Source organism: Apostichopus japonicus, chromosome 20 (genome assembly GCF_037975245.1).
Source record: "Apostichopus japonicus isolate 1M-3 chromosome 20, ASM3797524v1, whole genome shotgun sequence".
NCBI classification, from domain to species: Eukaryota; Metazoa; Echinodermata; class Holothuroidea; order Aspidochirotida; family Stichopodidae; genus Apostichopus; species Apostichopus japonicus.
The window spans coordinates 16015919-16039974 of NC_092580.1; the positions used below are offsets into that span (position 1 = coordinate 16015919).

The 24056-nt window shown below is 38.8% G+C and overlaps 1 protein-coding gene across 3 annotated transcripts; it reads left to right on the plus strand.

Moving 5' to 3' along the window:
* Positions 1-32: 32 nt before the first annotated feature.
* LOC139961566 (acyl-coenzyme A thioesterase 9, mitochondrial-like) lies at positions 33-18825 on the plus strand. Of its 3 annotated transcripts, none has more exons than XM_071960840.1 (13): positions 33-2113; positions 2506-2621; positions 8741-8783; positions 9598-9773; positions 11747-11848; positions 12860-12966; positions 13688-13770; positions 14477-14656; positions 15484-15574; positions 16234-16319; positions 17313-17400; positions 17776-17920; positions 18363-18825. In XM_071960840.1, the coding sequence occupies exons 1-13, from the start codon at positions 2073-2075 to the stop codon at positions 18410-18412; spliced, it is 1308 nt and encodes a 435-aa protein (XP_071816941.1). In that variant the 5' UTR covers positions 33-2072; the 3' UTR covers positions 18413-18825. The 3 variants fall into 3 exon arrangements, with proteins under 3 accessions (XP_071816941.1, XP_071816942.1, XP_071816943.1); XM_071960841.1 differs by having other exon boundaries at positions 11762-11848; XM_071960842.1 differs by having other exon boundaries at positions 9615-9773.
* Positions 18826-24056: the final 5231 nt, after the last annotated feature.

Sequence of the window (24056 nt, forward strand, 5' to 3'; positions counted from 1 at the left end):
TACCCTCCTCATACTTTTTTTTTCCATAATGTGCTTCCCGAAGTACTTAAGTATCAAAGTGCATTGGTTTTGAAGAATTTCATTTATGTACATATTTGAATGCAAAACATTACTTTGCTCTAATATGTGTGCTCTGATAATGTCATTTGACATAGACTCCTCTGTTGGTATAGGCTGCCGGCCTACATAAACTTAGTAATAATAAACTTGTAAAACTCTTGTCTTTGAGAGTATCAGTCGCACTCGCAGCTGTTTGTTTGTCACTACAATTTACTGATATTATATCAGGTAGGCTATAACGTGGAACTAAACGGTTAGAGAAATTAATGTACACAGAGTGAGCTATTCTTGCGAATAGTTGCCTAAATTTTGAATCCGACTTTATAGAATTCAATTGAAATAGAAAATATGTTTTTTTTTATATATATTTTTTATATTATACTGTCTGTATCGAGACGCCACTAGGTTGTCAGATTAAATCTCGTCCGATTCAGTCTGATCAACGGTGTGCCTCAAGTTCACCTTATTACAATGTACCCCATATTTACTGCAGAAATGGCCTGGGCATGAACAAGTATAATTAGAGAGACTACGGATACCTATAATGGTCTTCAAGGATAGTATTGTCTGTAATTCCATGTTCACGAAGAGAGTACTGTATCACTGAGAAATAAGTTTTTTTTATTTTTTTTTTATCAATCGTGGGTTCTTATCAAATCCTATACCCAACATCATGCGATCGTACTTGTATGATATAAGCACTATATTGATTAGTTCAACACATTGATAGATACAGGGCTTTGACTGCCAGATCGGCGGGGACAGTTAGGAACAGTTACTATAGGGACAGTTACGTCACCTAAATATTGTCATAAATTCACGATACATTCATTTGGGGTATGATTTTCTGTCTGCAGGTCTGAAACCCTGACCTGATCCATCCTTACCTATACCTGCACCCCCCTCCCCCTCCCCTAGTTGATCCAGGCAGTGGCGGCGGAACCGGGGGGCTTGGGGGGCTCAGCCCCCCAATGAAAAAGTTGAGGGGGCAAATGCATGATAAGCCCCCCCAATATTTACCAAGGCTCCGAAACGTGCATCTGCCCATTTTGCAATGCATACTTGTCGATCTGTCCGATGCACACGTATACTATATAGGTGTAATAATTTCAGTAAATGCTGGGGGGACCCTCGGCCCGTCCCCTGGCTATAGACCACATTGTCACCCCAACCGCGTCTTCACGCCCCGTGAAAAGTGGAAGCAGTGAGTGTGAGTACCGGTAAGCGCAACACAACTTCGTCTTAGGCCAATGGCTTGCTTCATTTCAGCCAGTTCTCCAACATCCCCTTCACTCAAAAACGTCTTTGCGAGTACACTACGAGTAATAGCTTCTCTCTTAAAACACCATCGAATATACAAATTACAATGTTTTTACAGATTTTTACGTGCAATCTGAGAAATTGCAGGCTTGAGACCCATATTTTAGGGCTAGGTATTCGCAGCATAAAACACTCGGGAAGTGCCGTTTCCGGCCATCTGGGGGTTGGAAAATCTCAAAATTTTCCTGTGCGCTCCGCGCCAACCGATGGTGGCGCTCCGCTTAGATAGTCTCCACACATTAGCCCCCCCCCCCCAATAATTTTCCCGTTCCGCCGCGCCTGGATCCAGGGCGCCGATGCTAGCTTGATATATATTTTCTTAGTTTATGGGTGGCACTTAAGCTTATCCATGTAAAACGGGAGTTCGTTCACATGGTTAGTTTCTATTGATTTTTTTTGTTTTACATTAATCTACCCGAGGCGCTGTTATACAAAGTGCAGGTATAGAAAATAAGACTGCAAGGTTAAATAAGGCCCTGGGTATAAACTGACAATATGGCATGACTTTTGTTACCATAAGATATAAAAAAATACTTTGAATTACGCTATCATATAACCGAGTGTGCGCCATTTATTGCATGCACTCTATAGATTGTTGTTTTGATAAAGTAAGCCGTACTAATACGTAACATAGCAGGTATCTCAGTTAATGAATTGGATCCCGTTATTTCAAGAGGATATCTGTTTCTGTAATGCTACCAGCGATGACGACGAGTTGCAGCCGGCTTATGTGGTAAGTTTTTCATTCGGTTGAAGACAACTCTCTCCTTATAAAATCCTGGTTATATAGCATTACTCCTATTATCGGTTCGTGCATGTACCTACATTTATGATAATGATATGCCGTAGATGGAAAATTCGGACTCTTTTAATTGGGCGGATTATCATTTTGATCTTTGGTCTACTTGCATATTACAGCAAAGTTTGAAATGCTTAGAGTATGTGTTTGTTGCATTGTCTACTAGATAGGAAATGTCTCCGTTGCCGTGCACTAAAATGGCCGCGAATCATCAAAAACAGATGATTGGATTTGATTTTACGATGATTTTCTAGTCTCTTCATGTCTCGATCCCTTCTTTCATATTTCCTGCTCATATTATAGAATATATTTTTTTTTCGTTCCAGGAAAGTTTTAAGGGCAAACGATATCAAGTTTTGTATTCCTTTGTACCGTCGGTGTCTCTCTACCACACCTCCTCCATCCCGGCCCGGAAGAAAGAGAATCCCATGGTTTCACGAATGTAAGTCGTTAAACTTCTAAAGCACAATAAACACGGAGATCTGTGACTGGAGGGTATTGCGCGCGCATCATTCATATACAATTTAAGTCGAGGAACTACTTTTTCTCTAAATATCTAACTGGGCATATAGAAATGTATGAAATACTGTATTATTATCATCGCTTACTGCGGTCTCCCCTTCCCCCTCTGAGCCCCAAATAATAATGTCACATCACAGCAATCAATAACACTGGATCAATAATATATGGTTTTCTTCCAGGAGAATTAATTTTGTTTTTTACATGATTTTGATTTGGGATATAGTACGTAAACCAAATAATGGTGTTTTTCGCGACTTTAAATGTCTGCGACAATGGTATAACATATCAATGCATATGTTCACTGGTGACTGTTATTTGATCATTCCTGCAGACTTGAAAATCTTTAATATGAGATGTGCATATACCATTGAGCTTTACTCGAAAGGTTAGTCCATATTTCGAGTGCGAGAAGCGTAACTAATTGTAGTAACAGACGTTATGTGGACATGTAGGTGCCAAATGATTGTTCCGGAGTTCACATAAAATCGGCCATCGAGATAGTTTAACCATGTCTGCCGACTGTGACCAACTAATTTGATGGTATTGTAGCATCGCTTATAGCCTCGCACACACAAAGTGAGAGCTATTTAGGCACGGAGAAATTCACGATTGGCCTGAATTGTGTTCTATTGGTCTGTGAATTTGTCATGCGAAATCACATTTTCAAACACGTGGGATCCACGCGTTTCAAGAACTGAATTAGTGCGCGTAACCTCAAAAGTTACCTCATTGCATGTCAGATTATGTCTTTATGGTGCGCGAATGAACGGATCATTGGCTTGACCTTTAATTTTGTCTTGGAGATTTGTTTCTAACGCAACTTCAAAATAGATCGATAAAAAGCACAATTAGATGGTAAGCACGTGTACTAAGGAATAAACGAAAGTAATAATATATTGCTATTGTGTCGATTATTCTGATATCAAATGGAATAGACATTTGTTTGCTTTTATACCCAAATCTGATGACTGGATGGATTTAATTGAATTAACTTTTCAATACTGAAGAAATGAACTGTGAAGAATTAGGTCAAAAGCCTCAATACTTACAGACACTATAGGTTTACTGTAGTTCGTATAAAGGATATATATATATATATATATATATATATATATATATATATATATATATATATATATATATATAAAGAATATATTTATATATATTTATATATATATATATATATATATATAAAGAATATATTTCTATATATATATATACCGTATATATATATATATATATATATATATATATATATATATATATATATATATATATATATATAATGATATGTTCCACGTGTTGGATAGAAATAATAGTAGAAAAGAAAAGGACAACATGTAATGCCTTTAAATCCAACATAATATTTATAATAGATATAACTACACGCTACACAAATTTTCGGACACCCTGGTCCTTCGTCAGGCGTAAAAAGAGTGATTGAAATCATGTTAGTCTACCGTAAGCCCCAGACTTCTCAAAGTGCTTGAACCCGGAAAGAAAAGCCATATCCCTATTGAGACCATGACAGTGTGAACGTACTTTAAGGATCAATTCGACTTCCTTCAAGTTTCTTTTATTATGGTCAGACAAATTACCCAGGATCATGGCAAACTTATAAGATAGTCGAGATTGTGTTGTGGAAGATTAAAATGTTCAGCCACTGGAAAACTGGTTTTGTTGAGTCTGATTGTGCTTTTGTGATTATTAACGAATAATTAAATAATTACGAAACCCCTATGCCATTCCTTCATCTGTCTTTTATACATAGTCGGTTAGCGATATTCACTTTTTGGGCCTTGATTGGTGTCCACTTAGCGTTTTTTTTATATAAATTTTGTATTATATATATATATAATATTTCTACTAAAAAAAACTAATTTCGAGTGCACAAACGTATATCTTCATAAAACTATAATGAAAATCTTGTGGTTGTAGAGAGTTTTGACTAACTCTAACCTAGATCTGGACATTAAGGTTAATCATCGACCTGAGTGTGGTTAAAATACCTTCTGTTGGACTACTCTACCACACGAAATTAAATGACCTATAGGCTCACCACAATTTGATGTGCTGCAAGTGCAATTATAGTTAAACCTAACATTTGTTAGAAAACGGAATGTTGCAAATGTATAAATGGATAGCTGAAAGTAAATGTAGTAGTTAGTCAACTAATATAAATTTATGCCGTATTTGTTACGGAAAAGAAGGTGTGAAGTTGCAAGGTCTTCCCTCGAATTCCAAGGAATGAGGCCATTATGTTGGACCCATGTTTTTAAAGGGACAGGAGTAAGTCTAAAAAGTTTCTGGACAGCTGATCTTGAGGCTAGAACTGAGATGATTCATTATCCTAATTGATTTATGACGACACGTACAACGTATTTTACGAAAACCGGTCAATCTTAAAGAAGGCTATAACAGTCTTCTGTGATACCCAAAATAAAAAACGCATTCGGCATTATAAAGATTAAGGGATTGGACGTTTCGGTACGCGTTTCCCACTACCGAACGCGACCTTTGTAACCCCTCCTCCTCATCCCTCAGTCTATCAGTGAATAATGCACGAAGCGGTTGTAGCAAACTGTTAGCCAATCAAATCATCTGAAATTACGTCTTATAGTCTGCTAAGGGAGACATTTTCCGTCAATAAACCTGTAATGAGGCCTGTGTATTCAGTTCTGCAAAAAAAAAACTCTTTCACTAGTTATAGTGGTTTAGCATTCGTGGACGATGGTCTTTATATGTTGCTTGATATCAAAATGACAACTCCAATTATACATGGATGATGTTTAGGGAAGCTTTGGTATGCTAAATGTGTTTGGCATTTTCATATATTTCTAGTATATTTTGAAAGTTTCAAACTTCACCCTGTGACGAGTGACCTGTATACATTCGTAATGGCGGTGTGAGCGATGGTTCGGTCCTAACTGAGATTATACAGGGAAATTGCATATATTGTTTCCCTGGACCTAGTAATGGATTTCACACTTGTTTCCAACATAAATAGAACTTCACTGTGATTATTCCATGGCAATCTAGACGAAGGATATGCTTTGAATGCAATGAGTATGGCTGCCGGTATTGATTGCAGGAATATAGAGCTATATTCCGCATGGACGTTTTGGCAAATTTCTCCTACGTCGTAAATGGCTTGTGATTTTTTTTTTTGAGATTTGGCGAGCAGACCAAATTATTTTACTTACTCTAAAAAATCAACAAGCGAACCATGCAAAAGAAAAATATGGAAGGCAGACATACCAAAATAAAATAAAAAACTTGTTTCACTCTTTGGAAACAACAGAACAAAAATCATGATAAGAACATGTCACTGAGCTCGATCTACTACTTTGCCAGAATGGTTCAACAGGGAACTATCACTTAGCAAAACAACAGAAAACATGGAGTTACTGCAAAGCATATGGATTTTCTCTCCACACAGCACAAGTAGAGAATATATATTTTTGACATCTCTGTCACTCTTTACTTGCATCTGCAACCAAAACAGTGGAAAGCACATCATTTTTCTCCAGACACAACTAATGGTTATTAAGGTCAAGTGGCACCTCCAAATGATGGACCCCAAAGTTGTAACTTCCGATTGGTCTCTTCAATACATTCACAATAAAGTAGTATTACTTTTTGTTTCATACAAAATTCTTCAGAGAGCATTCCAACATTACCTTTACATAGTGTAAGGTATAATTTGTTGAATCCTTTATGATAAATTTGTTAGAACCTTGCTACAAAGCAAGACTGTAATAGTTTTACTGATGCTATTAAATATTGCCTAGATCACATTTCATTATGAAAGACATTTTATAAGTTTGAACTGTCTACACAAGTGTCAGTGTAACTTATCACAAAGTCCTACACACTGCGAATTAAACAGGGAAATCCTGAACATACAACAACATAGTATCTGCCTAGAAGCAGCTCTGCAAAAAAGAAAGGATTAAAATCAGGGGCGTATCCAGGATTTTCCAATAGGGGGGGGGGGCGCCAGGCATGAATGATCGCCGTCCTGGGGGATGGGTCTAAGGGGAGGGGTGTACAATTTTTGCTTTCGAAGAAGGGCTGAAATGCAAAATGGTGTCATATGCATGGGCGGCGATCCGTTCTTCCGAATGGGGGGGGGGGGGGGATATGACCTTGTTGACTATCTAAGCGTAGCGCCACCATGAGTTGGCGCGAAGCGTACAAGAACATTTTGGGATTAACAAACCCTCTAGATGGCCGGAAACGGCACTTCCCGAGGTTTCCAAGCGGCATATACCCAACTTTAAAATAGGGATGTCATGTCCGAAATATCTCATAATCAGGATCCAAAATACTTTTTTTTTAAATTTCGGGTGTTATTTTGGGAAAATTGCCCCTGTCAATCTTGTTTCAGGCGCAACGTTAGAATGTTCGAGAGCTCTTTTATATTATTTGATGAAGAAAATGGCCTCATGCAGGCTATTATAGGCCTATACACATGCAATACACAATTACACATAGTTACATTCCTAGGTACCGATTGCTAGGGCATCCAGGTGAAACGTGTATTAAGCATTACCCTGGTTACATGAGATTCTCAGCTGTTCGAGGGAACATGTACGTGTGTAGGCCTACTATAGGGCCTATATGAATACTATGAGGGTGCATATATGTACTATATCAATACCGTGGGCGCAATAATACATTTTGTTGTTATAGGGCCAATGAAGCCTACAGTCAACTATTTTTGCTTTATAAAGACGCTTTATTTGAAAAGATCGCACTGCGTTTATGGTAGGCGAGAAATGAAGCTAAAAAAGAGCCGTACATTAACGAAGATGCATAAATGTAGGCATGAAAATATTCTTATCCCTGGCATTTGGGGGGGGGGGGATATGGTGCATTACATCCCATCCACCCCTTTTCATGGGGGGATATATCCCCCCTCCACCCAGGATCGCCGCCCATGGCCATATGTGATCCATTTTTCGACCTTAATAATAAGCAACATTTCCAGTAAATATGGACACAAAATGCACAATTTAGTATGGCTGGCATGTCACTTATTGTTTATAGTGATAATACAAACACAATTACCATCTATGTTTCTAAAACTATTACGCCGCCGAACTTCGCCAGAACCTTTTTTTGGCAAACAAAAAATAAAGCATACGGGAGGGGGGGGGGGTTGAGCGATCACCGACATCTCACATAAAGGTCGTCATCAATTTTTTTTTTTTTTGCTAAACTTTTTTTTTTTTTTTGGTGACGGCCAATAGGGGGGGCGCCTGTTGCGCCCCCCTGGATACGCCCCTGATTAAAATAATATGAATCCAAAAAACTTATGCAGATAATAGAGTGGAAAGGATAATTCAATAGTGTATCATATCTGCCTATAGTTCCATTTGAGTCAGTACTTCCTTGAAGATTCCCCTTTTGCTTGTGAACTGGACGCATGTTATTGCTTAAAGCATTGTGAAAAAAAAAACTGGTTGTTGAGCTTGTTGAACTGACATGTTCATCTCAGCTGAGCGAACTTGGCATAGCCTCTTGAGTTTGTTCGTGCATTGAACACCTTTTGTTCGGAATGTTAACCAACCATAGCATATGTTGTGCCTTTCCCTGGAAGTCCTGGAAGTTCTTGGCGAGTTGAAATGAAAATGGGGAAAAATGAAAAGTGAAATATTTCCTGTTATGCCCTTTGAACATATATCATTACACCGCATACTAACAGTGACAAGCTGGAGCAGTAACAATTTATGTTGAGAAAATAATCCAATTCATTTCTTTAGACTCTACACGCTAGGATATAATTATGAACCATATGTCACCACTAATTTCCTTTTTGTTATATCATATTCTCCTACCTATAAACTTGCTGGTAAATATGCCTAAAATAAGGTTCATGTTAGTTGAATCATATTTCAAGTTGAAATATGATTCAACATGCATGAAAATTCCAACTTAGATATCACAAGTTCCAATTCAAATACTCTTCATCGACTCTTTTGTAACTCATCCAAAAGTCCTTTTCTTTGACTACTTTATTTTCTTCTACTACAGTGATTGACGTTTTCACGATCTACACAAAACAAGATGAGCAAATGTGAGTATGCCTAACTACTGACCACACACGGTGTTACATCCAGCAAATTTCAAATATATACATCATAAACAGTGGCATTATCAGTGGCGTAGAGGTATTGCTGAGGCGCAAGGAGAAAGCGCACTGGACTTAATCTCCGTTTTCACACCTCCGCTCCTGCTTATAAATTCAGCGAGGGACGGGAGGGGGTGGGGAAGAGAATACCTCACTGGATCAACTACTGAAAGTACTGACTGTTTGAATTTCATCTTATTTATAGGTCATCTCCACAAATGTATTATACATAAAGATCACCAGAGCTGTATGATCCATTACCTTCATCGTGATCTATAACAAACCTCCTCCCACCCCCTGTCTTGGGGGGGGGGGGGGTGGCGAGGGAAATGATTAAACAGGACAGTGTTGTTGAAAAGTAGAATTTGCAGTACAGAATGCACATATGGTTCAACGTTGCAAGGGTGCTTTGAGGGGACTTTGTTCTTTGCCACTTGAAATGAAAGTCGCATGTGTCACTGCCCTTCCATCCCCCAACCCAGAGGTGGAACCCTCTTCTGTTGTATCTACTCTAAGATATCTTACAGTTAGATTGGGGGGGGGGGGGTATTTACGAAAGCTCATTAGTGCCATATGAAAAATATTTCTAATTCGTCACTATACACAAGTTAATAGGCCTAATTCGTAGAAACGTATAAAGATTTTTTGTTGTTGCTTGGATCAGACTTTGGATCCAGATGGTGAAAATCAAGAACAAAATTATACATCTTTAAGACTTATGTTTTGAAGTCTCCGAAACGTGAATTGTTCTCATACGAAGGTCCTCTCTGCCGCCAGCTCCAAAGTCGACGGATGGGCTGGTGCCTCGAACAATGGCTGACAGCTATGTGGAATGTATGATTGACCTGCAAGACCCGGCTCAGGCCATGAAATACAGTAATGCTCTCGGTGGTTTAAGAATTGGACGAATACTGGAAGATCTCGATATGGTTGGAGGTGAGCGTTGTAGTTTTATTAAGTAACGTACTGCCATTCATATAACAACAGTAATAAAATGTATACTCTATAGGGAAATGCATCGATAGACTTATTAATGTGACCGTGTTTTGGCAATGTAGCACTTATAGAATACATAAACCTAACCGCCAATATTAATCTATGTTGTAAGGATAACTGTCATGAACAATTTCACCAAAAAACGAAGTCAAATTTAATTCCATTTTGGCAGATATATACAGATTTAATGGATCTTCACGTGCATGGCTGAAGACTTGATCACCTCTAAATATGACATCATTAAGCCAAAATTATGTCCTGGACTTTTACCATGTCCCAATGGACTAGGCTATACTCTGTCTCGAATTTCTCTCAGACGCAGACAGACAGAACTCCACATGGAAGTTTGCCCTAATTTTGGACTGCTCTGGACTCGAATTTGTCTCGGACTCAGACTGTCAGGTCCCGCCTCGAGTCTGGATTGCTCTCGACTTAGTTCGGTGTGCAACAACCTCTAGTACAATATGTATCCTGATTTTATTGTGGGCCGGGTGAGATTGTGTGCAGGGGCGTATCCAGGATTTTCCAATAGGGGGGGGGGCACCAGGCATGAATGGTCGCCGTCCTGGGGGATGGGTCTAAGGGGAGGGGTGTACAATTTTTGCTTTCAAAGAAGGGCTGAAATGCAAAATGGTGTCATGTGCATGGGCGGCGATCCGTACTTCCGAGTGGGGGGGGGGGGGATATGACCTTGTTGACTATCTAAGCGTAGCGCCACCATTGGTTGGCGCGAAGCGTACAAGAAAATTTTGGGATTAACAAACCCTCTAGATGGCCGGAAACGGCACTTCCCGAGGTTTCCAAGCGGCATATACCCAACTTTAAAATAGGGATGTCATGTCCGAAATATCTCATAATCAGGATCCAAAATACTTTTTTTTTTAATTTCGGGTGTTATTTTGGGAAAATTGCCCCTGTCAATCTTGTTTCAGGCGCAACGTTAGAATGTTCGAGAGCTCTGTTATATTATTCGATGAAGAAAATGGCCTCATGCAGGCTATTATAGGCCTATACACATGCAATACACAATTACACATAGTTACATTCCTAGGTACCGATTGCTAGGGCATCCAGGTGAAATGTGTATTAAGCATTACCCTGGTTACATGAGATTCTCAGCTGTTCGAGGGAACATGTACGTGTGTAGGCCTACTATAGCGCCTATATGAATACTATGAGGGTGCATATATGTACTATATCAATACCGTGGGCGCAATAATACATTTTGTTGTTATAGGGCCAATGAAGCCTACAGTCAACTATTTTTGCTTTATAAAGACGCTTTACTTGAAAAGATCGCACTGCGTTTATGGTAGGCGAGAAATGAAGCTAAAAAAGAGCCGTACATTAACGAAGATGCATAAATGTAGGCATGAAAATATTCTTATCCCTGGCATTTGGTGTGGGGGGGGGGATATGGTGCATTACATCCCCTCCACCCATTTTCATGGGGGGATATATCCCCCCTCCACCCAGGATCGCCGCCCATGGCCATATGTGATCCATTTTTCGACCTTAATAATAAGCAACATTTCCAGTAAATATGGACACAAAATGCACAATTTAGTATGGCTGGCATGTCATTTAGTGTTTATAGTGATAATACAAACACAATTACCATCTATGTTTCTAAAACTATTATGCCGCCGAACTTCGCCAGAACCTTTTTTTGGCAAACAAAAAATAAAGCATACGGGAGGGGGGGGGGGGTTGAGCGATCACCGACATCTCACATAAAGGTCGTCATCAATTTTTTTTTTTTTTTTTTTTTTTTGCTAAACTTTTTTTTTTTGGTGACGGCCAATAGGGGGGCGCGCGCCTGTTGCGCCCCCCCTGGATACGCCCCTGGTGTGTAATACCCACTTGCATGTAGGAACAAACAGTGGGCAGAAAGATAGTTGTAAATTATTCAGTTTTGATTCTTGCAGCTGCGTCTTGTTACAAACATAGTGTACCGGACCAGACTTTGATGAGATCACCGTTGGTCATTGTTACATCAATGACAGAAAAATTAGGTAATTATATAAAAATCGTTCTCGCTTGACCAGAATTTGTAACCGAGTTTTCGGTCATCTGTTGCATTGTATTTTTTTTTTGTACAAGCGTGGGGATGGAGAGTTTGTCCGGTCCGAGGAGGAGTTTGGAGGGGATGGGAGATGAGGAAGATAAATTATATTCCTGTTTGAACATATAGTCATTGCTTCAAAACTTAATTTCATAGTATATTACGTCCCTCCCCACCCTTCCCACCTCCACTAACCAACTTCCCACTCCCTACCCTACTTCCCACCAGTACCCCACTTCCCACCCTACCCCTTTTTACACCCAAGTAAGTTCCAGACAGTTGTGGAATGAGCAGCCAAGTGGTTCGAATTGTTACAGGGAATTACCAAACCTATACCAAAGTCTATTTATTGACAATAAATAAGGATGATAGGATAGTTAAACTGAATTTTGTTTTTTTGGGGGGTTGGGGAGGGGAGGGGAGGGGAGGGGAGGGGCGGAGGGAGATCACAGCATTAATCCTACAGACGTTTTATATCGTAACCACCATGTTATCCACAACACCACTGGTGAATATCCAGAGGAGATGTTCATATTATAATATAATATATATATTTATATATATATATATATATATATATATATATATATATATATATATATATATATATATGTTGATACTAGATGAGACTAGTGGAACACTAGTAGTTGTAACTCGGAGTTTCACGCTTTATAGCGATCTTCAGACAACTGCAGTTGTCTGAAGATCGCTATAAAGCGTGAAACTCCGAGTTACAACTACTAGTGTTCCACTAGTCTCATCTAGTATCAACATATATTCCGCTCTGTCCAATGGACATAGAGCACTCTGCGCCAAGATAGACGCCAACCTACTCTATATATATATATATATATATATATATATATATATTATATGATAATAAGGTGTCGTTGCAGAGTGATTCATACATATTATATTCATATATAAATTACAAGACATCTTATATTTCTCTTCTCGACAGAGATGAGCACCGCTACCATAGATACAGCTACCTGTAATCTGAAGTTCAGCAGTCACGTGGCCTGGACTGGTCGGTCAACATTGGAGGTGCCACTGACTGTTTCACTGGTTGGTATACAACTGGCACTGGATGAGAAGAATTACTTCCTGCATATAGAACTATTTTTAACCTTATAACGATAGCAGTTTCAACAATTTTCAATCTGAATTTTAACGGCTGGTGTAAACACTTACAGGCTTTTCTAAAACAGCATTGTTAAATACGGAGTGGTCTAAATCCATTGTTTAGGAACTCAAAAATGTACGAAAGCTGCTTGATAAATCCCCAATACTTTCCCACATGAAAGCCCTTGAACACTGTATAGGCTATCATCAGCTGTATATACAAAGTTTCTTTAAAGAAATCACAAAATGTACGTTTTGCTTGTGTATGCGTGATATATATGTCTAAACAAAAATTTTTTTTTTTAAACTGAATGAAACTATTTGATGAAATAAATCGAACATATTGTCTTGTTCAATCAGTTTGATCGAGCAATTAATCGTATGTTTATGTCCAGCAATTTGACAGAATTGGAGACTGAACATTTACTGCTGCTTTAAAGTGAATTTTCAATCGGTGCATAAACGATGTTAGCTTCCATGATGTACACTAATTTATGCATATAGGTTACTCTTTATTCATGAATGGTGACCAGTGTATATAACCTTCAGTGTTGTTTTCATTGATCAGGTCTTGGTGGGCTGGGTAACGTTGACACAATATATGGTCAATGCCAATCGCCCATATGATAGTAAAAGTTATTTAATTTAATATTTTAATTTTCAGATAGATGTCAAAGATAACAGGAAAGAAACCCCTATTATGACATCAGTATTTATCTATAATGCCAGGGATCACAAAGATGGAAGGTAGGCTTACTCGAAACGCTGACATTTATAGATTGTTTGTTTATTCCTTGAGATGGGATGCAAGACGATCAAAACACAAGTGTTGATTTAAGAGTGATATCATGGAAATGAAAGCAAATTTGTTTATACATTTTTAACGTTGCGTTTTGTAGTACATGATCAGGTACTGTGACAGTGTCGATCATTGGTACCATTTTAGGACATCTTTAACAAATCACCTGGCCCCTTCATCTTCCCGACCCCACTTACAAGATTTTGGATAATCTCATAAGTAGACAATTAGAAGGATGAGGAGGGGGGAGGGGTTCGGGGAGGAAGGGGATGACACATGCAGCATATCAATAATGGGTATCGATTTTACACAACGTTATAGCGAATTTCCTGACATACCAGCGACTTCTAGAATGTGGGTGAAGTGAAGTGAGTATTGGTAATAAGTGACTGGGATGAGGGGCGGGGAGGGTGTGGAGTGTGTTTGTTTGTGTGTGGGTTGGTACATGGAATGCTTTAATAGGTACTAAAATTTGAGGTAAATTTTCCTCACCCCCCCTCCCCTACCTATACTGCATCAATGAAAATGCAAATCATGTTTCTATGGATTGTGTTAAATTGTTTGTGCGATCATTATTATTTTTCATTGACATTTGCCTTCATGCAGTTAGTTTGAGTTATACTGCATTCTTTACAAATCAATTTATCTAAACAGTGCTGCCTGCGTTCATCCTCTCATCTCTACCAACGACGAAGAAGAGAAAAGAATCAAAGAAGGCGCAGAGAAACATCAGCAGAGGAAACTGATTTCCTCTGATTTTTATTGGAAATCTCCTCCTAGTGTTGAAGAGAGAAATGTTATCCACGACGTATTTCTAGAATCTTTGGATCCACAGTAAGTCTTCACAGATTGTCTTCATGTGGAGTGCACAGGATTCAAAGGTGTGTGTGTGGGTGGGGGAGGGGTGCTTATTCTAAGTCCATGACTGATTTCAGTGGGAGCATCACCTATATAGAACGGCCAGAGCCAAATGAAGGATTTTATAAAGGGGGACATGAAAGCGGTTCCCATGTAGGGGGACGGGGTGAGGGGGGTCTGGGGTCCTTTCATAGACAAAGAAATAACAAATTTAGATGCGAAATGGTTCGTTATGAGGCATATTTAGACCACACAATTAGATTTATAATTAGGTTCGGCTAATAAATACTATTGATTTTAATGCCTGTGACGTATAATGGGGTGCACACCCATAACAGTGGTCCAATTCTTCATCGGCTGCATGCAACAACAAAAAAATCACCTGACTGAAATATTTCACCCGACTGACGGTTGAAGATGGGACCATGTCCCCCCGTGTTGTGCACACACCTGAATGTCTTTATGTGATGACTCCTTTCTAGTACCCCTCCCCTCCCCCTTCACATCCCTTTTCCATTCCTCTTCCATCCAAAATATGCTAATTAAGTACACTCTTTTTAATTGAAAATTGGCTATATTCTCGAGAGGTGTTGTATTTTTTAATTGGGGGGGGGAGGGGAAGTTGTTAAGCAAGCACCTCGAAACTAGAACGAAAATGACATCTGCATCTATTGATAGAAATGTCACACTGGAATTGATAGTATTTACATCAATTGCATAACAATAATTCAGAAACTATGTATTATAAGAATTATAGATTTTTAATACTCTTTGCTTGTCAAATGTTCCCTTTGTTTTTGTAGATCACTTTCTCTGACTGAACGAATTTTACCTCCCGATTCGGAGTGGATGGAATGTACAAAAAAGACCATAGCTCTTCCAGCACCCCCTGACGTAAGTGCCACGTGACTATAATTTGCCGTTCACTGTATATGTGTACCGATATAATCTTTAATTGTGGATTAACCGTTTACACTCTGGTATAATGTAAGGAAGTTATGTACATTTGTCAGGATGGCACGCCACCCCCCCCCCCCCACCACAAGTTTTGCGGGGGAAAAAAATCAAAAGAGCCTATTTCTTAAGTTAGAAGTGCCTTTTGTTACTTATGAAATGTACCCTTTCTCCTTTGGTGTAATTAAAAATAGGTGTCATTTTGTTATTTAAAAAGTAACCGTTTGTTGAGAATATTAAGAACCCGTTATTTGAAAATAAAAATTTTGTTGAAAACACGAAAAGAGAAGGTAGTAGTTCACGGTTTCTGTCTACAGTGTTGAAATACTGGAAATTTGTGGTGCAGAATCCTAAAATTGAATTTTTCAATTTGCTTCCTCATATCAGAGTCACTTGTCCCTCTGCCCTTTAAATTTTTTGTGCACCCCGTTCTCCCCCACCCTTAGATGGGGGAGAGGGGGTGGGGTCCCCACCATAACCCTCCTATGGTGTATATGCAGTACTTAATCGGTTAATCTGTACAGTAGCTCTATACTCAAACTTGTTTGATAGCTGATTCCGTTAACTATAACATATCTTGCATTTTTTCCAATCCACAGGTTTCGAACGTTTATGGCACTGTATTCGGAGGATATATAATGCGGACAGCCGCAGAATTAGCATTTACAACAGGCGCTATGTTTAGGTAATCACCGATATCATCCATACTTATAGGTCTATTAAGACCCTTGAAAATTTAGAACACTAAATACTTCTATCTACATGTGTGACAGCCTTCTTTTGTATTTGTATAAATATTCTGTTAATGGTTTATAGACCTACAGTTCTCCGATATATTATACCTTTGGCCCGAAAATTGGGTCGTGTTACAAATTACATGTGGTGGGTTATAGTCCCTAATTACATGTGGTGGGTTATAGTCCCTAATTACATGTGGTGGGCAACGGTCCCTAATTGCATGTGGTGGGCAATGGTCCTTAATTACATGTGGTGGGTGATATAGTACCTAATTACATGTGGTGGGTGATAGTCCCTACTTACATGTGGTGGGTGAGAGTACCTAATTACATGTGATGGGAAAGAGTCCATACTTACATTTGGTGGGTGATAGTACCTAATTACATGTGGTGGGTAACATTACCTAATTGCATGTGGTGGGTTGAATTCCCTTATTACACATGGTGGATAATAATCCCTAATTACATGTGGTGGGTAACATTTCCTAATGGCATGTGGTGGGTGATAGCCCCTAATTGCATATGGTGGGTGATAGTCCCTAATTACATGGGGTGGACAATAGTCCCTAATTACACGTGGTGGGTAATAGTCCCTAATTGTATGTGGTGGGTAATAGTCCCTAATTACATGTTGTGGGTAATAGTCCCTTATTACATGTGGTGGGTGATAGTCCCTAATTACATGTGGTGGGTGGTAGTCCCTAAGTACATGTGGTGGGCAACGGTCCCTAATTACATGTGGTGGGTGATAGTCCCTAAGTACTCCACTCCCTTTCATCTTGTATCTTGCCACTCATGCGTCGCTTCTCAGTTTTTGCTCATGACACACTGGTTGTCAACAGACTTGTGAAAATGGACACAGACTGCTGTACACAGACTGCTACTTACAATCGTCCATAGCGTTGTATATAATGGCATTTCTTCTCTCTTTTCATTTACAGTAAGGGTCCAGTCACCTTTCTGCATGTGAGTGATATTCAGTTCAAGGCCCCATCTAAGATTGCATCCATCCTGATATTCACAGGTGAAGTAAGTATTAGAGTCATACTGAGGTCGTTGATAAGTATCCCGTACACTGAATATTTGTTAAGAGTGATATTCAGTTACGATACAATGTAAGATAACATACATATACTCACAGCTGAAGTAAGTATTAGAGTCATACTGAGGTCGTTGATAACTATCCTCTTCACTGAATATTTGTGATATTCAGTTCATGGTACAATGTAAGATAACATCCATACTCACAGCTGAAGTAAATTTAAGAGTCATACTGGTCGGATCGTTAATACTTTTCCATCAGTTCATAATTGTTAGTGACTTGGATTCATGTATGCTCCATCTAAGATTGCTCCCGTAATGATTGTTAATACTTTTCCTTCATTACTTCATGTTACGGTACAGATCGCTTATACCGAGGGAAACAGGATGCATGTCAGAGTTCAAACTGATGTCACAGATATGATTACCAAGTATACTTCCAATACGTCACACTGGATTGTGTCCAGTCCACAAAAGCTACCGAGGGTCATACCAAAGACGTATGGAGGTAACGGCCAGGCATGAATCCATGGGTATCTGGGTGTATAGGCCCCCCTCCCTCCCACACCCCATTTCAACGCCAAACAAAACGTGCGTCTAGACCTCATTATATAGCCTAGATATGCCTCCAAATACACTATTTCACGTCTACAGTTTCAGTTATTTTCCTGGGGAGGACTCCAGACACCCCTACATGGAAGTCGGCATCAACTTCCGAAGGCCACACCTCTCCTATTTTCACCCTACGGCCCCCAATCCCCCACCCCCTCAACAAGATTAAATATTGTCAACAGCTAGGTGTGATATTAGGGGGATGCAAGTCGGGGCTACAAGTCCGACTGACCTGCCAACTCTCATGGTTCTACCAGGATTTGACTGGTTTTCAAGCAACCTCACACTGTAGGGCTGGTGGTATACCATCATCTGTTAATCTTATTTATATTTCACAGAATTCATGCTTTATCTGGATGCTCGAAGAAGATTTAAAGAGGTGAAGTAAGAATGTCAAGATGTATAACTCAATTATCCCTGTGAAAGAATTATTTAGCGAGGTGATGGGACACCTGTGTGCACAACATGACCCATACTCAAGCATCACGAGACGAAGGAACACCTCCAAATGACCTAACGAGTGAAATTTCATACTCACACATTCTCTCTGAAATACCAAGCAAGAGTGGTTAAGAAAGATGATGGGAAAAGGTCCAACAGTCATAGATTTGGTTTCATATACTCGCACATTCTCTCTGAGAATGGATTAGATAAAGAGGATTATTGGACAAGGTCCAGCAATGGAAGAAGTGGATTCATACTCAGACATTCTCTCTGCAAATGGATCATCTAAAGAGGTGATGGGACAAGATCCGACAGTCAAAAATTTGGTTTCATACTCACATATTCTCTCTCAAGAACATTACACCCTTACCGAAATGCCAGATCTGGCTTTAAATCTGGTTTAATCTGGCCAGATCAAGTTTTATCTGGCCATATAAAGCCAGATATAACTGGATATAGAGTCAATCCAGATATGCAGATAAAGTTTTATCTGGCCATATAAAGCCAGATATAACTGGATATAGAGTCGATCCAGATATGCAGATCAAGTTTTATCTGGCCATATAAAGCCAGATATAACTGGATATAGAGCCGATCCAGATATGCAGATCAAGTTTTATCTGGCCATATAAAGCCAGATATAACTGGATATAGAGCCCATCCAGATATGCAGATCAAGTTTCATCTGGCCATATAAAGCCAGATATAACTGGATGTAGAGCCCATCCAGATATGCAGATCAAGTTTTATCTGGCCATATAAAGCCAGATATAACTGGATATAGAGCCCATCCAGATATGCAGATCAAGTTTTATCTGGCCATATAAAGCCAGATATAACTGGATATAGAGCCAATCCAGATATGCAGATCAAGTTTTATCTGGCCATATAAAGCCAGATATAACTGGATATAGAGCCAAGCCAGATATGCAGATCAAGTTTTATCTGGCCATATAAAGCCAGATGTAACTGGATATAGAGCCGATCCAGATATGCAGATAAAGTTTTATCTGGCCATATAAAGCCAGATATAACTGGATATAGAGCCCATCCAGATATGCAGATCAAGTTTTATCTGGCCATATAAAGCCAGGTATAACTGGATATAGAGCCAATCCAGATATGCAGATAAAGTTTTATCTGGCCATATAAAGCCAGATATAACTGGATATAGAGCCAATCCAGATATGCAGATAAAGTTTTATCTGGCCATATAAAGCCAGATATAACTGGATATAGAGTCAATCCAGATATGCAGATCAAGTTTTATTTGGCCATATAAAGCCAGATATAACTGGATATAGAGCCAATCCAGATATGCAGGTCAAGTTTTATCTGGCCATATAAAGCCAGATATAACTGGATATAGAGTCCATCCAGATATGCAGATACAGTTTTATCTGGCCATATAAAGCCAGATATAACTGGATATAGAGCCAATCCAGATATGCAGAGAGTTTTATCTGGCCATATAAAGCCAGATATGACTGGATAAAGAGTCAATCCAGATATGCAGATAAAGTTTTATCTGGCCATATGAAGCCAAATATGACTGGATATAGAGTCAATCCAGATATGCAGATAACTGGATATACATCATGTTTATCCAGTTATACTTGACTTTATATTGACAGATAAAACTTTAAGACTGTATGCTCTTACATAGTGTATTTTCATAGAGATTTACATTGCACTATATTGTGGTACTGCACTTTGCATATATATTTCAATAGTAAATCACTTACAGTGTATACACTAAGTCAAAGGGGGAATAACAATCTCTATCTGGGTTGCTAGGCAACCACGGGGTCTTAGCTTGAAACAGGATGACTCAGAGGTTGATTAAGTGTGAAGGCCACTTTTGAACAATGGACATATGTGTTTTGATACTCTAGGAGTGAGATAGGAAAGGGAGCTATGTGTACACTAGTGTCCACATGGTAGGAGTAAAGAGCAGAAGGAAGTTTAACAGAAAGGATTGGTACATTAAGAAAAGGTGATGGAGATTCATAAATAATATCCTATTGATGTCAGGACATTGGCAAAGGTTTTTATAGTGAACTGAACAGTCAGAAGTAAGGAAGAAGTTTTTGGAACGGATGGCAACAAGGAATATACTTTGGGACTGAACTTCGATACTGAATGGAACATATATATACATATATCGCCCTCCTGGAACTTATTTATTAAAGCAAATATATTAAATAAAAGAATAGCACAACGCAATTTAGTATCAACATCTACAGGACCACAGAAGAATAAAGAACTCAACCTTCATGTATTATTTTGGAACAGCGGTCATTTTATGACCATAGCAGTCGGATTAGGTAACAGCAAGGAGCTTGCACATTACATATTTCCACTTTGTTCCAATCCAGTTGAGTTCTAGAACACAGCTGTGTTTATATTTTGTGTGTGTCTTGCTCTCTGTATGGGTCTCCGTACCAGAACAGAGATAACTGATCACGCTGGAAAGTTAATATCAATGCTAGCCCAGTTTTGGCCATTTATTTCCTATTTGATTGACATTTTAGCCAGATATATTTTTTTATATTGGTCATATAAAAGTTTATCTGGATTTTCTTTATATCAACCAGATAAAGTTTTATCTGGCCCAGATATGGATGCAATAAAATTTAACCAGATCAAATTTTATATGGGCCATATAAAACTTTATCTGGATTTTCTTTATATCAACCAGATAAAGTTTTATCTGGCCCAGATATGGATGCAATAAAATTTAACCAGATCAAATTTTATATGGGCCATATAAAACTTTATTTTATATCAAGTTATATCTGCCCAATTTTTTATCTGGCCAGATATAAATTCCAGATCTGCAGCAGATCTGGCCCAGATTGAAATTCCAGATCTGGGCCAGATCTGGATTTTTATATCTGGCCCAGATCTGGGATTTCGGTAAGGGCATATATGGACAAGGTACGTTTAGGCCACAAGTTGGTGCGGCAATTGCTTGTGGAACTACTTGCATCTACATAATTACATTAAATCGCCAATGTCACCCTATAAGTGCTGTGGAAATAATTAAATTCAGATATAGGGTGACATGTATATGTGGAATTAATTTATTGGTTAATTAAACCACTTTCATTATAGTATATTTTGTACTTTGTTTATTGTTATTTCATCATAATCTGAGTAAATTAATCATTGACTCTGTTACTGTTTATATATATGGAAAGTGGAAAATAAACTTGAAATTTGAAACCTGAATTCCTTGCTTTATGTACGTGCAGGGGGATTATTATTAATAGTACCCATACTGGTGTCTTATAACAATGGTCCAGTGTGACGTAATTACATTAAATCGCTGATGTCGCCCTAAGTATTATGGAAAGAATTAAATTCACATAGGGCGACATGAACATGTGGAAATAATTAATTAGTTAATTTAATTGCTTCCTATATGCATTAACAAAGAGATTAGTATAAATAGAACCAATACTGGGGTCTTAAATGTTGCCCTAAGTGTTGTTAAAAGAGTTAATTTCACATAGGGCGACATGTATATGTAAAATTAATTAATTAATTAATTAGTTAATTGAATTCTTAGCTATATGTACTTTGCAAATGGATTATTATAAATAGTGCACATACTGGAGTCTTAACAATGGTCCAGTGTGACGAAATTACACTAAATCACCACTGTCGCCCTTAGCGTTTTATGCTATGTCGTCCTAAGTGTTGTGAAAAGAGTTGAATTCACCTATAGGACGACATAAGTACTTTATGTGCAATTCACTATTTTCTTAATTAAACTCCTTGGTATTTGTATTTTGCAGAGGGATTATTATAAATATCACACCAGCAGTCCGGTTCTCCTTCAATACTCCTCTCCAGAACGGACACAATTTTCTGGTCAATGGTTCAAGAACGGGATTGATAAAGTATACCGTTTGTATTAGACACCATTACTTCATCTAGCCAAGGATCTGAAGAATTATTAGTCTCCAGTGGTTGTTAAATCAGTGGTCTATATGCAATTCATGCCGAATTATCAGGAACTATAACCAGTTATGCAACAAGACAGGACGAGAGTCACTAAATTTCAGAGAAATAAAGTAACTCAAACACAAGTTCATGGACAGTTTTCCCATAGATCTAGATAATACAGTGACTCGAGTCCATGTTTCAACTCAAACGTAGGTTTCAAAAAAAGTGATATCTTGATTAAAGGGTGTGAAGACTCGCGCACAAAGAAACGTCTCATGCCGGTTATCTGACCTAGTCTCGAATGAGGCGTAACAGAAGTGTTAGACACCACCATCAATCCCAGAAAATACACACACAGCTTGCTACCGTCGGTACTTAGACACTAGTGTACAGTCAGGGGCGGCGATTTGTTTCGAATATTGGAGGGACATTTGCTTGGGTGCAGGCGCGTAGCACCTTTCATCCCCAAATTACTATCAAAACGGAGCGCAACCATTGGTTGGTGCGCAGCGTACAAGACAATTTCTGGTTTTGATAGCCCCCCAGATCACCGGAAATGGCACTTTTCGGGCTTGAAAATGACCAGATGTACACTTTTGCCTGAGAACCAAGTTTTTCCCAATGGTTTTTTTCATCCATAACCTTTTCAAGATTGTCACCAGTCACGCATCATGTTCGACCTCATCGCATCTCCTGTGGATCATTGCTTTTGTAGGTAATTCTACGTAACGGCCCACAATACCCGTCAGCCCCACTCTTCAAGGTTTTAAGCCCATTATTTGTTCAGAATTTGAATAATAAATTTACTTCAAAACATACCCATAATGTTGCATAAAATTTCATCTATGGACAACCAATATAGAAAAAACCCCTTCAACCCCTAACAGACCGGTCAAAATTGCACAAGTAGATGATGAAAAATGTTGATCAGGGAATTTTCGAAAATTCAGACACACTTAATATACTGGTATACAAATATTAAAACCTCTTATAACGGCTACTATGAAACTTCGATATCATAAAAAAAATACAAAAAAATATGCTCATGGGGGGTCTCCCCCCCCCCATGGCTACGCGCCTGCGGTTAGAAATCTTGTAGGAAACAGGCCAAATGAAAACCCAGTGAACCCATATCGATGTGGATCATAATAACAATAATAAACAGTTCTTATATAGCGCAACTTACAATAAAGTCTCGCCGCGCTGTACAAAAGAAAGTGAAAGATATGTACACAATATACAATAATAGTAAACATAACAATTATAACGATGAAAACAGGTGTGTCTTCAATACAGTTTGAACATCTCCTCAGACACGACATTCTTTATGTTGAGTGGGAGTTCATTCCAAAGGAGGGTTGAGGAGTACTGGAAAGATCGCTCGTCATAAGATTTAGTGGACACAGGGTGCATAGAGAGCAAATATTGGGTGCTAGAGCGCAGACAGCCAGTTGGGGTATAACTTTGAACAAGTTCACCCAAGGAGTGTGGCGCAATAAAATGAATATATTTAAAGGTTAACAGGAGTACCTTGTAATCAATACGCAGTTTGACAGGGTAGCCAAGGAAGGTCATGAAGTATGGGGGTGATATGAGAGACAGGGCTAGTGCAAGTGATCAGCCTGGCAGCAGAA